This window comes from Castor canadensis, chromosome 4 (assembly GCF_047511655.1).
Source record: "Castor canadensis chromosome 4, mCasCan1.hap1v2, whole genome shotgun sequence".
Taxonomy (NCBI): Eukaryota; Metazoa; Chordata; class Mammalia; order Rodentia; family Castoridae; genus Castor; species Castor canadensis.
Genome location: NC_133389.1, coordinates 82,709,743 through 82,727,137, shown reverse-complemented (window position 1 = coordinate 82,727,137; position 17,395 = coordinate 82,709,743). Strand labels below are relative to the sequence as shown.

At 36.1% G+C, this 17,395-nt stretch overlaps 1 protein-coding gene and 1 pseudogene across 6 annotated transcripts in view; one reads left to right on the top strand and one right to left on the bottom strand.

Annotated features, from left to right (window-relative positions):
* The window catches only part of Epb41l5 (erythrocyte membrane protein band 4.1 like 5), a 134,653-nt gene that overhangs the window by 68,660 nt on the left and 48,598 nt on the right, over positions 1 to 17,395 (top strand). The window contains exon 17 of one of the 6 annotated variants that reach the window (XM_020188485.2): positions 891 to 1,916. The exons of the other annotated variants lie outside the window; for them this stretch is intronic. Within the exon in view, the coding sequence (XP_020044074.1) occupies positions 891 to 1,071 (181 nt within the window). The 3' untranslated portion in view covers positions 1,072 to 1,916. Of the gene's footprint in view, positions 1 to 890; positions 1,917 to 17,395 lie in introns of those variants that run through there. 6 annotated transcript variants of the gene reach the window in all.
* On the bottom strand, positions 5,407 to 8,387 carry LOC109703421 (small ribosomal subunit protein eS19-like; annotated as a pseudogene).

Below are 17,395 nucleotides of genomic sequence, written 5' to 3'. Positions count from 1 at the left end.
TTTTTCTTTGTAGTTATTTGAATTGTGTGCTGCCCATTTTGCTATATCACAAAATTTTGATTTACTGAACATTGGCAAGTATTTCCTTTCTACTGGAGGACTCTGATCACTTCTAACCAGGAATTGCATGTATACATGTTCCACTCTTCCAGTTCTGTTAGCACTGTAATAAGTCATCTAATGTGCTTTCTTAAATGGCTTCTTGGAGGGGCTTATAATCTTATATTATCTGTACCTGTTGAGTTTCATTTTGAGGTCCTGTGACTTATTACAAGGTACAGTGATTATTGCTAATTAGAAACAGTGATGTAAAATTGGTTGGCCTTTGAGGGCAAAAGATTTTTATTTTTAATGCTCTTCAGAATATTGTTTCCTGGGTTTTAGTTTTTTGGTTTTTTTTTTTTTAAATCGCTTGATTTGGGAGTTAGTTTTCACAATTGCCCCTTCTAAGTATGCTTTTGTCCTTAGGTAGAATTCTTTCAAACATTTAAATTAAATAGATTATGAATATTTTTCCTGAAGTAGATTATGTATTTTTTCATTTCTTATTAGTCACTCAAACTATATTTTTGCTTTTGATTTTCATAGCATCATCAGGCACAGATACAGGGTGTCTTGCTCTCTGTGACATTTCTTCACTAATTAATTCACTTAACTGATGCTGATTTATGCTTATTTCCATATCTGCCTTTCCCATTACATGTAACTTTATGGATTCCCCACTTTGTTGCTTTTGAATGTTGTCATTGCATGGAGTAGATGTGGGTAAATACTCATAGCAGTGGTGCATGCTAGTCACATTGCCTTTCTCCTTTATTACCTCTTACACATCCATTTTCTTCTATTCCTATTGACTAACTGTGCTCCCCTCCCACTCCCCAACCATCCAGGCTCTCTGCTGCCAGTGACTGCTGTCAACGTGGTGGAAACCAGTGGAACACAAGGGCCTTGCCCCCATCCCAGGCTGTACATAGAAACTACACTGACTTTGTACATGAGCACAATGTGAAGAATGCAGGAGTCCATCATGATGTTCATTTTCCTGGCCATGCAGCCATGACTGAGATATAAGTTATTAAGCCTGTTAAGACTTGGGACTCTGTCATCCAAGTTGATGGTCTATGTTTTCTGATGTTTATAAAGGATTGATCACATTAGGAGTACTTGGGAGAATTTATTTGATACTGAGTCACACTAGTTGTATAGTGCTGTTTGTGATTGACTTCCTCGGTGGAAGGGAAGAGGATTTGAAGAAGCTGTATGCCATCACTGACAATGACAGAAGTTGCCCTGTTGAAAGAGTGTGTATACCACTGTGACTTTGGAAAGAGTGTGTATACCGATACGATTTTAGCATGTTAATATATCACTCAGAAAAAGGCTTGTGTTTATGACAAGCTACCAGTTGTCACCCCACTGCATGCCATCCAAATAGATTAAGGTTTAAAGAATGAGTCACTAAAAGCACACTCAAAAGGAAGCATGTTCAGTCATGATGTATCAGCCCTTTGTAATATTATAATAGTGCTATTCTCATATACTATCTTAATTTCTAAAGTGATCCATGCTTTAATTTAACCTGAAGTGCCATGGTTTTAATTAATAAATTTTAATACATTTTTGCTTTTTAATAAGCACAAATATTTTATGTTACCTAGAAAAGTCACATTAATAGTATGATTCATATAGAGAGATAAATCTGAATGGTTACTTTAAGTGGTTAACCAATGGCTAACGGAATGGTTGCATTACTTCGGAATGGGATACCAAATGGAAAATGTGCTTACTTTGTCTTTTCACATTAATCTCTTTTCTCTTTCATCACATCTGCCTGACAAATTACCCAGGTTTGCAGTAGCCTCATAATCCGGCCTTGTTATACAACTGTTAAAATAAAATTGTGAAGTCAAACCATATTATTTTTAGATGGATTGGATGTGTTACTACTTTCGGTTCTTTTTGATCTTTGGAGTGTAGTTTTTCAAACTCTTTGGTTTAATTCATAGAAGTAATTTAGCTGGAAAAGTACATTTCTGATGACATGGGCATTGATTCAAGGGAAGCATTTCCTTTTTTCAAATTTTAGAAAAATTTCCAAACTTTTAAACTATGTAAATAGAAATTTGAGGATATTTTTCATTCTAAAAATTCATAATGCTTCAAGATAAGAAGCTTCATTGTAAACATCCTAACCTGTTTAACCTACCTGCTTACCTCAGGAGTAGGTTTTATCCCACAAATCCTTTCTGGTAGACAGTGATAAAGAGGGCTTTAACATGGACTGTTGGTTGCAAACATAATACAACTTGTTAGCAGAAGACATAAGTAAGAATTAAATAATATTTAGGACATGAAATTTATAGGCAAGTTTCAGTGTGAGTTTCATTATTGCATGTAAGGGGATGGATACTCAAAGCATTATGTGGAATATCGTAAATTTGAACAGATCCATGTCTTAAATAGCCAAGCTTTTGACCTTTCAGCCCATCATTATTTAGTAGGCTTAAAAATGGTGCTAATGTATGACCTTATGGTTGTTTTGGACTTTACACAGCTCAGATTATAATTGCTCAGTAATACAAATCATGATTTTTTTTATTTAAAGTTTTTGGATTGTAACCAGAGCACAAGCTCTGGTTAGTGCCATTCAAGAGAAGATTTCATGGGAATGAATATGGTAAAAACTCTACCATTTCTATGATAGAAACCAAAGAGGCATAATGATTAACAAAGTGTTCCTGGTCTTTTAGAAAGTCCCAAGACTTGATTTCACTCACATTAACTTTAATCTTGGAATCGGAGGGCAGACACTCACACAACGAATGCTTCATATATATCTTAGCAGAATTTCAATTTCAGATGTTTGGAAGGATTGTATCTGAAGAGTATGATCTTCAGTTTATATTTAAAGTGATCATTTCTATACTTAGAATTTGAGGTAATCAATATTGTTATATTTAAGTGATAGAAGAATCACATCATGATTTTTCTTTCTTTGAAATCCTTGTTATAATTAATTTGTAAATTCCTCATGAGAGAAACAAGGTTTGAGGGGAGTAGAGTAGATAAAGGGCTAAGACTGGATGGTAGTAGAATAGTCTTATTTTGTAGATGTTTCCATGCTTCGGGATTTCATATCAATACAGGTTGAGCATCCGTAATCCAAAATTGTGAAATCTGAAATACTCCAAAATCTGAGTTTTTGATGGCTGCCATAATGCCACAAGTGGGAAATTTTATACCTCATCTCATATGATATGGGTTGCAGTCAAAAGGCAGGTAAACTAAACATATTGTATAAAATTACCTTGAGACCATGTGTAGAAGGTATATATGACATGTTTGGACTGGGGTCACCTCGCATATTTACTTCATTATGTATATGCAGATATTCCAAAATCCAAAAATATTTGAAACCCAAAACACATGGCCTCAGGTATTTTATACAAGGTATACTCAACATATATTGTAAATATTTGTTCTTGCTACTGATATTTTCAAAATGGCTATGCATGTTATTTCCAGAACCATGAAGAATTTGCAAGTAACTGAACCTAAATTAAATTATCCCTAATATATTTCTGTTCTGCATTTTTATTATGCCCAAAGAGTCAGTGATCATAAAGTCTAAAGTGAAAAGCCAGGCATCCCTATAATCCCAGCTATTTGGGAGGCTGAGAGAGGAAGATCATTTGAGGCCAGCCTGGGCAAGATAGCAAGACCCCCTATCTGGGGGGAAAAAAAAATCCTAGACTAGAAAAATAACGCCTTCCAAAAGCACTCTACTGGGTCACCATCTTATTCATCAAAGGGAATTGCCAGCACAGAACTCCCTGATCATATGCTTATTTACTAATTAGTGCTTTGGCTAATTTTATTTCACATAATTTAATATCTTAAATTAGGTTGGTTATGTTTAAACTATTCTTACAGATAGGGGTGGAAACACAGCAAAGCTAGTCACCTTCACAGTTTAACACATGAAAATAAATAAGTTCTTAAGATCATTCTTTTTATGGCTAAAAGCATTTTAAAGGCATTTAACTATCTCTGAGTATGATTTCATCTTTATGATATTAACAGGGTAATCATAGATACACTTTTAAAGAATTTACAGGGAAAAACAGGTACTTGAAAAGCAGCTGATACACATATTTAATATTGTTAAATCATCAGCTTAATTCAAATCTTTTTTTTTAAAGGTAGGTTTATATAAAATGTTGTGGAACCAAAAATCATTATTTATAACCCTTGGGTGGACCTTTATTGTTAAACTTGTCCAGGATGTAAAAGGTACTGTCTCTCTCTCTCATCTTCCCTCCCTGTCCTCTCCCTGTTCCCCCTTCCCACCCACCCCTATCTTGCTCTAGTGATGGAGTTTGAACCCAAAACCTTGCACGTGCTAGGCAAGCACTCTACCACTGAGCCACATCTCTAGCCCTGCTTTGTCTCATTTACCAGATTTTTACATATTTACTTGGTTGATGTGCTAATAATTTTGATTTGTTAGCCTGGCTAGGTCATTTCTGTGTGCCCTGATGTCATGATTTCATCTTTGCATTTTGCCAAAACAGTAAAATAGATGAGGGAGATTGAGAGTGGAGAGTCTGGTCTTTTAGTTTTAGGAGAAAAGAGTTGTAGAGACAGCTGACTTCACAGGCAATGAATAATCCTTCAGCTTTAGTCTCTTAAACCCGTTTGTATTCACAGATGTGAACTCAAAGGGTTGAGAGGTGGCTCATCCATGTTAGTAGAGCATGTGCTGAGATGGTAGAAGCAGTAGTTAAGTTTGAGCCATGGTACTTCAACTCTTTTGATTGGCAAAATACTTCATTTCTAAATCATAGTTTGTTTTCAAAGGTCATTATTTTGTGTGTGTTAGGTATTGAATATTGGGTTTGAAAATAATACCTACTTGCATTAATTTGGTATTAAGGCTTGCTATAAGGATTTGCAAAAATAAAGTGTTAGTGCCATAACACTCTTCTCCATTACATACTTCCTTCTTATACTTTAATATGAATTATACTATAGCACCAATTATTTATTGCTTCCAGAATTACTGTGAATGCTTGCATGTGAAATGCTTTTAAGTAAAGGGCTTGAATTTGAAATCTGGTATTACAGAAATTAGTGTGTGAATCATGTTACTTTCAGGGAAACTATGTTTACTTCATTTTAATTTCATTAATTCTTGTGCATTGCTAATGTAGCAATAAACTAGCCATTTGGGCTAATGGGGAGGTACACATTAGCCTTTTTAGAGAATTAGAAGAGAAAAAATTTTGAAAAAATTTCTGAAAGGAAAATTTTTCAATGATACCTTTTACTTTTATATTGAAGAAAAACAAGTGTTCCTGTTCTTTCTGAGGGAATTGTTCTCACGGTTTTTTGGTTTGGGTTTTTTTATTGATCACTTAAGCTTCTGTGTTCCTTACAAGCAACTGTGGGCTCAGTTCTAGGTGATGGTGCTTGAGTGAGCTTTTTACGGTGTGTTCCTGACAGCTGGCCAGCTTTGTATTTATACTGGCAGGGAAAAGAGAGATCTGCTTCAGAGATCTCTGAGTACATTCTCCAAGGACTGTGACCAAAGACTTCCTGAATACTGTAACCTTTACCTCCTCCTCTTACAAACAGGTTCAACAGCTGTAGTTCTTAGTTTTTGTTGTTGAAGAGAGTTTCGTTTGTTTTGTTTTGAGCTGATTTTAATAAAGAATTGAGATTACCAGTATCTAGTTAGGATTTGTACCAGATTGCACATTCTTTAATAAAGCTCCTGTCTACAGACATACCTAATCATTGTTAACAAATGCACATATTATAAATTATTTAGGTAAAGGAAAATAATTAAAAATAAGAGATGATAATAGGTGATTGTACCTTGATTTATCTTGTAAAACTAGTATAGTAGTATTGAGAGAAATTATGGAAAACATCCCAGAATGTCAATTATCACTATGATATGTGATATTTCACAGAAGAGTTTCTAGGAACAAAGTTTTGTTTGTAGCCTAGCTATTAGTTTCAGAGATTACACATTCAATTTTAATCTCTCTAGGACTTTGAAGACCTGGGTTTAACAAATCATATTCTTTTTGGGACCACCATCAACAAAACCTTTGGAAATCTTTAAACATCTAGGAAGATTTGGGTACTTACAAGTATCCAGGTTATCACTTTGGACTTTCACAATCATGTTGGAACAGTAACAGTTAAAAGTGTTCAAACCCCAGTGCCACCAAAAAAAAAAATATATATATATATAAAACAGATGAAATTAAAAAATTAAAATTAAAAATTGGCACAATACCACTAACTGTGGCCCTTATTCAGGTTTCACTTGTCTTTTCACAAATATTCCATGCTGGATCTGGTCCAAAGTCTCATGTTGCCTGTAGTCCACTTCAGTCTGTGATTCTTAGTCATTCCATGTGTTTTAACGACATTTTGAAGAGTCCTGATCAGATATCATGTAGAATGTCCCTCAATTTGGGTTTGTGTGGTGGTTTCATGTGATTAGATTTAAGCCATTCATATGTTTAGATTAACGATTTGGGGAAAATGTGAAGATGAGCAGTTTTCCAAATTTTCATACATGCATAAACCATTAGGCAAGGGCTGGCTAGGTGGCTCAAGTGGTAGAGCACCTGCCTAGCAAGCCCAAGGCCCTGAGTTTAACCAGCAGTACCATCCCCCCCCCCAAAAAAAAAAAAACCTTTAGGCAAGCAAGGTCTAGAAGACTAGAAAGGGTTCAAGTTAAAAAGGTTTAATCACAGAGAACCTCATATGCCAGGGAAGAATGGATTTTAGTGCAAGCACGATGGCTAGCCTATAGTAGGGTTTTTAAAATTTTCCATTCGCTTAAATTAATGATAAAAGGGGTTTTATTGTGATATTTAAAACATGCATATAATAATGTACTTTGATCAAATTCACCCCATTTTTATACTCTTTCTTAATCACCTTCCTTCCTCTCTCTTTTTAGTAGTTTTTGTTGTGTTTTATTGTGCTATTTTCATACATATGTAGAATGTTCTATAATTTTAATCCCCCGGTTGCCCTCACCTTTCCCCCTCCTCTTACCTGCTGGTTTACCCCCACCCAACAGTTCCTCTTTTACAATAATGTTATTTTTTTGGGTCTAGATTTTCGTATGAATGAGAAAACATGTGATACTTGTCCTTTCTGAGGTTGGCTTATCTTCCTTAATATGATGATCTCCATTTTTATCCTTTTCTTGCAAATGATGTAATTTCATTCTTCTTTATGGCTGGATAATTCTCCATTGTATATGTACCACATTTTCTTTATTCAGTCATTGGTTTTGGGGCACCTAGGCTGATTCCATGTCTTGGCTGCTGTAAACAGTGCTACTATAAACACAGAAGTGCAGGTATCTTTGTTGTATGTAGACATACATTCCTTTGGATATATGCTAAGAGTAGTATAGCAAGATCATATGGTAGCTCTGTTTTTAGTTTCTTGAGAACTTCCATACTGATTTCCTTAGTGGCTAAACTGATTTACATTCCCACCAACAGTATATAAGGGTTCTTTTTTGTCCCAGGGCCTTGCCAGCATTTGTTGTTTGATTTCTTAATGATAGCCATTCTGACTGGGATGAGGTGGAAAGAATCTCAGTGTCATCTTGATTTGCATTTCCTTTATGACTAATGATGTTTAACATTTCTTTGTGTATTTATTGGCCATTTGTACTTTGGAGAACTGTCTGGTCAATCCATTTGCTCATTTTTTAATTGTGTTATTCTTTGGGTGTTTTAATTTTTTGAGCTCTTTGTATATTCTAGATATTAATCCTTTATTTTGTGAATAACTTGGAATGATTTTTTCCCCATTCTGTATGTTGTCTTTTTTTTTTTTTTTAATGAATGACACAATTTATTAACCCAGTATCCTTTGTTCTGATGGTTATTGGCAGCTGTCACTTGTACAGCAATTCGGTCTAGATCTCAGTGATCCTGAGGTGTTTCAGCTTACAAACCCCATATTGGTCCTGTTTGACCATTTTCAGCCCCTCTAGGGCTTGGAGGACATAATGGGCCACACTCTTGGAACCTCGACTGAAGTAGCTGGGCATGATGTCATTTCTCCAACATCCCCCGTAGATCTTGGTCATAGTGCCAACCCCAGCGCCACCCTGGAGGTACAGGTGGGGAACAGTGGAAGCAGCTGACATGTAGAACTAGTTCTCATTGTAGGGAGCAAGTTCTTTATGCTTGTCCACCCGTTGGGGGAACTTGTAGCTGCCCAGACTTTTTGAGAAAGTCTGCCAGACCTCTGATGGACTCCTGCTGGTTTACATCTTTTACATACTGCAGGCCAGGAGAAAAAGTGGCCGGGGTTTCCTTGGTGCACAAGTTGGGCATCCTGGGTTGACTCTTAATTCTGTAAATTGTTTATTTTAATGTTCTGAAGCTTTTACATTTATTGCAATCCCATTTGTCAGTTGTTGCTCTTACAACCCCAGTTGGAGTCCTGTTCAGAAAGTAATTGCCTATGCCTGTATTTTCAAGTGTTTTCCCATATCATATAATTGTTCAAAGTTTCAAGTCTTACATTTATATCTTTGGTCCATTTTGAATTGATTTTTGTACAGGGTTAGATTGGGATCAGTTTTATTTTTTTGTATGTGGATATCCAGTTTTCCCGACACCATTTGTTGAAGAGACTGTCATCTTTCCAACATAAGTTTTTGGCACCTTTGTCAAAAATCAAAGGGTCATAGCTGTGTGGGTTTATTTCTAGATCTTCTGTGGTGGTGGGGTGCGGGAGGTTGTGCTGGTACCATGTTGTTTTTATTATTGTGGCTCTGTAGTATAATTTGAAGTTGAGTATTGTGCTGTCTTCAGCATTGTTCTTCTTGATCGGGATTGTTTTGACTATTCAGGGTCTTTTATGTTTATGCTTCCAAGTAAATATTTGGATTGATTTGTCTATTTCTGTGAAGAATGACATTAGGATTTGATGGAGATTATATTGAATATGTAGATTGCTTTTGTAATATAGTCATTCACAATATTAACTCTGCTGATCCATGAACATGGTAGGTCTTTCCATCTCCTAATGTCTTCTTCTGTTACTTTCTTCAGTGTTTCATAGTTCTCATTTTTTAGGTCTTTTATGTCCTTGGTTTAGCTTACTCCTAAGTACTTTTTTTGAGGCTATTGAATATGGAATAGTTTTCCTGCCTATTTGTTGTTGGTATGTAGAAAAGCTACTGATTTTTGTATGTTGATTTTGTATCCTATGACTTTGCCAAAAGTATTTATCAGATCTAAGAGTTTTTTGGTGGAATCTTTAGGGTCTTTTAAATATAGGATCTTGCTGTCTGCAAATAGGGATAATTTGACTTCTTCCTTTCCTATTTGTAGCTCTTTAATTTCTTTCTCTTGTTTTATTGCTCTGGCTGGGAATTCTAGCACTATATTGAATAAGAATGAAGAGAGTGGACACCCTTGTCTCATTCCTGATTTTAGAGACAGTGGTTTCCGTTTTTCCCCATTAGTGAAGTGTTGGCTATAGGTTTGTCATATGTAGCCTTTGTTATATTGAGTTATGTTCCTTCTGTTTCCAGTTTCTTCAGGGCTATTATGAAAAAATGTTGGCTCTTGTCAATTTTTTGGTGCATCTGTTGAGATGATTATGTGATTTTTGTCTTTTATTCTGCTTATGTGCTGCATTACATTTGTTGATTTATATGTGTGGAATCATTCTTGCATCCCTGGAATGAAAAGAATTTGATCACAGTGCATGATCTTTTTAATTTTTTGCATTGATGTTCATCAAGGAAATTGGTCTATAATTTTCTTTTTTTGTACGTGTGTTCTTACCTGGTTTGGGTATCATGGTACTACTGGCTTCATAGAATGAGTTTAGTAGAATTCTTTACTTGTCTATTTTATGTATTTGTTGTGAATATCCCCTTTTTTATTTTTAATTTTTTTTTGATGGGGGAGGCAATAATGGGGTTTGAATTCAGGGCCTCACACTTGCCACGCCTGTGTTCTCCCACTTAAGCCACGCCTTCAGCCCCCTCTCTCATTTTCTTAATTGGGGTCTTCTCCCTTCTTCTTTTGATTAGTGTAACTAAGGGTCTGTCAATCTTGTTTATCTTTTCAAAGAACCAACTTTTTGCTTCATTGATTTTTGTGTGTTGTATTTTTTTACTCCCCATTTAATTAACTTCTGCCCTGATTTTTATTATTTCTTACTACTAATTTAGGGTTTGGTTTGTTCTTGTTTTCCTAAGAGCTTGAAATGTATCATGAAGTTACTTATTTAAGCTCTCTGATTTCTTTTTTTTAATTTTTCTTTTTTCTTTTTTTTTTTTTTTTTTTTTTTTGTAGTATTAGGGTTTGAACTCAGGTCCCTTGTACTTGCTGGGTAGACACTCTACCACCTGAGTCATACCACCAGCCCTTATACTTTGGTTGTTTTTGAGATAAGGTCTTGCTTTATGCCTGGACTGGCCTGGACTATGATCCTCCTGTTTGTGCTTTCCCACACAGCTGGGATGACAGGCCATTGGTTGCAACCAGCCATTGGTTGATATGGGTGTCTCATGAATGTTTTATTTGCACTGGCAAAAAGTAGCTAAGATTATAGGATGGAAGCACTGTACCTGGCCTGATTTTTTTTGCAGTAAGGCAGGTACTCCACTGCTTGAGCCACACCCCAAGCTCTCTGATTTCTTAATTTAGGTACTCATAGCTAAAAACTTTCCTCTTAGCACTGCCTTTGCTGTGTCCCAGAGGTCCTAATAACTTATGTTTTCATTTTCAATTGATTCTGCAAGGTTGTTTTTTTTTTACATATATATTTTCTCATTTCTTCTACAACCCACTGGTCACTGAACAGTGTATTGTTCAAGTCTCCATGTCTTTGAATGTTTTCTGTGATTTTTGTTTGCTTTTGATTTCTAGTTTTGTCCCATTGTGGTCTGACAAAAAATAAGAGGTTATTTCTGTTTTCTTTTACTTATTATTAAGAATTTTTATGTCCTAAAATGTGATCTGTTTTGGAAAAGGTTCCATGGGCTGCTGAGAAGATTGTGTGTTCTGCAGCTGTTGGGTGGGATAGTCTATAGATATCTGCTAAGTCCATTTATCTATGGTGTAATTTAATTATTTAGTTCTGAAGTTCCCTTGCTGATTTTTTGTCTGGGTGACCTATTTGTGAGAATGGGGTAGTGAAGTCACCACTGTTACTATGTTCAGGTTTATTTGTGTTTCTATGTCCCAGTGGGTGTTTTTTGTTGTTGTTGTTGTTTTTTTCCCTCAGGAAATTAGATGTGGCACCATTTGGTGCATAAATACTTAAAATTGTTATCTCCTCTTGATGGCTTATTCCCTTTATGAATATGAAGTGACTGTCTTTCTCTTCTGACTAATTTGTTCTGAACTCTACTTTGTCAGATACAAATTTATCTACTGCTTGCTTTTAAGTTCCATTTGCTTAAAAAGTCTTTTCCCATTCTTTCACTTTAAGCCTGTTTTTGTCTTTGTCAGTGAGGTGCACATTTCCTGTAGGCAACAAATGGTTAGGTCTTAGTCTTTAATCCAGTCCACCAATCTGTGTCTTTTGATGGGAAAATGATTGAGACCGTTAACATTTAGAGTTATTATTGGAAGGTATATAGTAATACCTGTCATTTTGTTGTTTTTATAATGTTTGTTTCTTCCCTAATCCTTATTTGCTTTTGAATCATCTATACAGATTTATTCTTACCCATATTTTCCTGGTTATGTTTATCTTCCTTTTCTGTTTGTAGGATTCCTTTAAGTATCTTCTGCAGTATGAGCTTAGTGGTCATAAATTCCTTTAGTTTTTGTTCATCATGTAAGGTTTTTATTTCTCCTTCAATTAAGAAAGATGACTTTGCCAGATACTATAATCTAGGTTGGCATTTATTTTCTTTCACGGTTAGAGTTTCTATTAAGAAATCTGATATTATTATGATGGGTTTGTCTTTATTGTGATTTGCAGCTTTTCAGTGTTCTTTGCTTGTTCTTTAATGTTTTAACTATAGTGTGTCTTGGAGTAGATTTTTTTTTTCTTTTTTCTTGTCTGTTGGATGCCCTAAAAACCTTTCGTACCTGCATGGTTCTTTCTCAAGATTTGGGAAATTTTCTCCCATTATTTTGTTGAATTTTTTTCTATCCTTTTAGCTTGCATCTCTTCTCACTGTTCTATAGCCATGATTCATAGGTTTGGTCTTTTAGTAGGTCCTGGAGGTCTTGCATGCTCCATTTCTGCTTCTATATTATTATTTTTGCTTATCTGACTGTGTGACTGTTTTAATACATCTACCTTGTCTTGAGCCCTGACATTCTGGCTTAAGTTTGTCCCACTGATGGAGAGGCTGTCCACTGGGTTTTTTATTTGACTTAATGAGCTTTACATTTCCAAAATTTCAGGGTTTTCAGGAGTTCTGTATCTTTATTGAATTCCTTTTTCATATCCTCCATTGTCTTCCTTATTGCATTCATCTGTTTGTTTGTATTCTGTTTTAGTTCATTCAGCTATTTATTTGCATCCTCTTCAAATTCATCCAGGTGCTTATACGTGTCCTCTTTGATTTCATTGATCATTCTTAGAATCATGGTTTTCTCCCTTTTCACTATCCTTAGTGTCTATTACTGTGGGTTGTTGACCTTTGGAGATGTCATATTGTCTTGTTTTTTGTTTTTTTTTCCTTCCATATTTCTTGTGTTTCTGCATTGAGCTGAGGCCTAGTCATTACTTGGAAGTTTAAGTCATTTGTAGTCCTGCAGTTGAAATGTTATCATAGTTTGCAGTGTAGTTTCTTACCCCGCCCCCAAGTCTAGGAAGACTGGGGGATACCTCAGTAGCTAAATTTTTGCCCACGTGCCAAGGGTACCAGGTCTGATCCCTAACACCATTCAGAGAGAGAAAACCTAGCTGGAATCTTTTGTATTTCCGTGTGTTTGGGTTGGTGTTATATGTGGGTTGAGGGTGGGGCTGGCAAAGGTCAGTTGTCCATTTCTTTTCTGCTTTCACCTTAGAAGCTTGCCCTCTTTTGGTACTTTGGAAGCCACTGCTGTCAATACAGAACTTTGAGTCTGTGGTCCAGACAAGTTCCCACTTGCAGCAAAGATCGCCCCCCATTTGTGTCCCTGGGGGCAGCACAGGTACAACCCTGACATATCCCCAATATGAGTCTTATAGAAGGAGGAACAAACGGCCCTGAGTTCTGCAGCAGTGCCAGAAAACTGGGAGACTCAGGTGTTCTGCCTGCAGTTCTCACTTCTTTCAGACCCTGACCAGCAGTTTGCCACTTTCTGGAAGAGAAGGGGCCAAGGGATATCACATGACTCATGAGTCCTGTTCTAAGAGCTTTCAGACCCACCTGGCAGCAAGTCCCCATACCGTCAGCTTGCTCCTGGTTGCTGAGCACTCTGCCACCCACAGGCTTGGTGCTGTTTCTCTTAGCGGGGAGAGCAGGGCCACCAATCACCACACCCTTCACTGCCCAAGCTTCCACTGTAGTGGATTTTAAGTAAGAGAATGATGTGCTCAAATTCATGTTTTCAAAAGATAACTTTTTTGTTTGGGAAATGGAAGACAAGAATGGTTTCTTTTTGTTTGGTTGGTTTTTAGAACCAGAAAAAAATTTATGAGTAAATTATGAAGATCAGAAGCTTTCACATTCAAATTCTTCAAGTATTTAAAAAAACAAAACAAAAACTCCTACATGTCCACAAGGCAATTACTGCATATATTTAGAAAATCTGTCACCTAATATATGCTGTCCACATTCAAATTTCCTGACTATCCTAATGCTTTTCATTTATAGCAACATCTTTGGTCCATTTAGCAATTTGTTATTTTCCTTGAGTCTCTTAATCTGCAGCAGTTCCTACTCCTTTTATAACATTTGCGTTCTTGAATAGTATGTTTGTTTCATAGACTGTGCTTAGTTTGGATGTACCAAATTGTTTCCTCATGACTCAATTCAGGTTATGTGTTATTGGCAAGACAGACATGACATATCTGTAATACATCAAATTAAAGGGTACTTGGTGTCACTTCGTCCCATTACTGGCATTGTTAACTTAGATTACCTGGTTAAAGTGATAAATATCAGATTTTCTGTTCCAGAGTTAACTATTTTGTAATAAGTAATCAAATACTTTGTATAAATGTTCTGTCTCTCAGAAACCTTCACCTAAGAATAAAAGTTAGCCATCATTTATTATGGTGGCAGAACAGTGATTGCCAAGTATTATTCTATAGCTGACAAGTTGGTATGCTGTAAGAACTTTTTTAAAAAATCTATCTACTTAAATATATGTTCATGGACTCCCTTATTCAATATGTTATGATGTGATCATTACTATTATTTTGGTGGTCAAATAGTCCCCCTGTCTGGCCCATGGGAACCTGTCAAACCACACTTGTCCCACTTCACCTGTGCCCCATATTTTTGAACACTTTCTTACACTTAGGTACCAAAGGTTCTGTATTTATCTTGTGCCTTCCTGGCCATTAACCTTGAGATTAGCCATTTTTTAAAGATCCCTAATTCCTTTTAGGTAGTTGGTGTTTAATAGCCAAGGTCTGACCACTAGGTGTATTCATTGCTACTGTGAATGTTATTACTTCTAGACTCTGTGGACAGAGTTTTAAAAAAATGTTATTTTAACTCACATTCTTGCTGACACTCTTAATTCCAAGCCAGCACACAGGATTTTTCTTTGCTTTCCTCTAATCCTTATTCCTATTTCCCTATCTACTAATGAGAAATCTAGCTCCCAACAGTATTAATATCTCCATATTTGCCTACTTTTACAATACATGTTAAGTAGTTTCACAATTGCTACATCCATACCATTTTCAACAGCAAATCTAAATAAAGTTCAGTTTTCTTCACAGTTGTCCTTCTTACTGCAATTAAAATTTACTTGGATTAGTTCTGTTTCCCCCCGCATGATTATGGTGTTGATTTGGTAGTAGATATATTTTAATTTGTCTGTATATTGCCAGAACCTCCTTCATTAGGGACTCTACATTTGACCAGAAGACTGAGAGCGTCATACCTCTTGTAGACTTACCAACAAAGTATCATCAAATGTTGAGGGTTTTTTTGCCAATATGAAAAATAAATGCTTTCTCATGTGGGTATACTTGATGCCCCATAAAATGCATTTATTTAGATTACTTGATGAGGATGTAGGGGTATAGCTCAGTGGCAGAGATTGTGCTTAGCATGCTTGAGGCCCTGGGTTCAATCTCTAGCACCTAATCAATAAAGTATTTGATGAGTTTTGACAGATGCCCATCAGTGAAGCTAGCACCATAGACAAAATTCATGGTGGATATGTTTAGTTTGGGTTAATTATCCCTTAAGTTCCTCTTATTAGAACATTTTTGTGTTTAAAAGCCATTTGCATTTTTCTATAACTTACATTTTCTTATCTGTAGTCCCCATTCCCTTTTTAAAAATTGGACTGTTAGTCTTTTTTCTCTGTACTTTTTTTTGGGGGAGTGAGGGAAACTCAGGGCTTCACACTTGCAAAATAGATACTCTACCACTTGAGCCACTCTGCCAACCCCTTTTTCTTCTACTTTAAAGAAGCTTTTAATATTTTTCTTTTGTTGGTTTTGGAGTTTTTGAGAGGGAGTTGTTTGTTTTGTGTTGAAACAGTCTCACTGTATAGCCCAGGCTGACCTCAAACTCATTATCCTCCTGCCTTAGCCTCCCAAGTGTTGGAATTATAGACATGTACCATCACACCTATCTTAATAAGTCTTTTATGTATATTAGGAAGATGAACTCTATATTTGCAAATACATATTTAATTTATCTGTCATTTATTTGCTTTTGAGATTTTTTTGCTAATACAAAAGTTATTTGATCTACCTTTTCTTTAATAATTTCTGGATTTTTTTTTCTTCTTTTTTTTTGTTTTTTTTTTTTCCAGTACTAGGTGTTGAACTCAGGGCATCTACAACTTGAGCCATGCCCCAAATCCTTTTGCTTTTAGTTTTCAGATTGGGTCTCCAACTAACTTTGTTCAGGCTAGTCTCAAACTACCATCCTCCTGTCTCTGTCTCCCAAGTAACTGGGATTACAGGCATACACTGCTATGATCAGCTCTCACGTGCTCTCGCTCCCTTGCTCACTATGTAGCCCAGGCTGGCAATGAGCGTGCCATCGTCCTACATCATCCTTTCAAGTGTTGGAGTTCGAGGTGTGTGCCACCACATCCAGCATAATTCTGGATTTTAATGGTTAGGATGTTTTTCCTCACTATCACTTTTCAGAGGAATTCAGCTTGCTTGCTTCTAGTACTTACAGGGTTTAATTTTCCTGTACTGTATTTGAATCTCAGATCTATTTAGGATGAACTTAGTAAAAGGTATGAGTAATGAAGTCTGATTTTTATGGTTTTCCAGGTAATTCTCCGTGTGTGTGTGTGTGTGTGTGTGTGACACTGCAGATGGAACTCATACTTTTGTGCATACTAGATGTTTCCACTGAAGCTCATGATCTTCCAGCTCTACCTCCAGAGTACTGGGATTACAGGCATGTACACTATACCCAACTTTAACTGTACTTTTTAAGGAATTCATCATGATGCTAAGACAGCTACATACCCACATAGGAAGAGTGAAATTACTTCCATGTGTCATACCATTTAAGAAATTGGCTCTAAATGGATAGTACACCTAAGATTAATAGCTAGAACTGAATATCTTTGAGAAAAGTATAAAAGTTTGTGATTGAATCAGGCATGGGGTTTTTAGATACGACATTAAAAACGTGACAAAAAAATAGGTAAATGATGATTCATCAAATAGTAAAGCTTTTGTATTTCAAAGAATACCATCAAGAAAGTGAAAAGACAGCTTACAAGTACTAGTGGCTAAAACTGTAGCTTGAAAACAGAAGGATTGGAGGAGTGGCTTTGCTTGCCTAGCAAGTGCAAGGCCCTGGTTCAAACACCAGTACCTCCCCCTGCAAAAAGAAAAAAAAAAAAAAGCCAGAAAAAAAGTAAAAAAAAGACAACCCACAGGATCAGAGATATTTGTAAGTTTTTCTTGAGTTCTGTAGGGTGACCTGGTTTTTCCTAAGCTTTCCCTATTCTTAGATTAGGTTTTAGATTTTTGCAGTCTTTCTCATCAATGGCCACTTGTTCATCTGTTTCACTACTTCAAGAATTTTGTTTTTTTTTTAAATCCATCCCCCTCTTTTTTGTTCCTTTATAAGCACTGTGATCTTGTGTCCTTATACTACCACTTTAGCTTCATGAGAAAGCAGAAGTGAAACTCATGTGTTCAGTATTCAGTATTTGATCGATCAAAAATGTCTTTTTTTGGAAAGTAAATAGTCATTTTCTCCTCATATTGC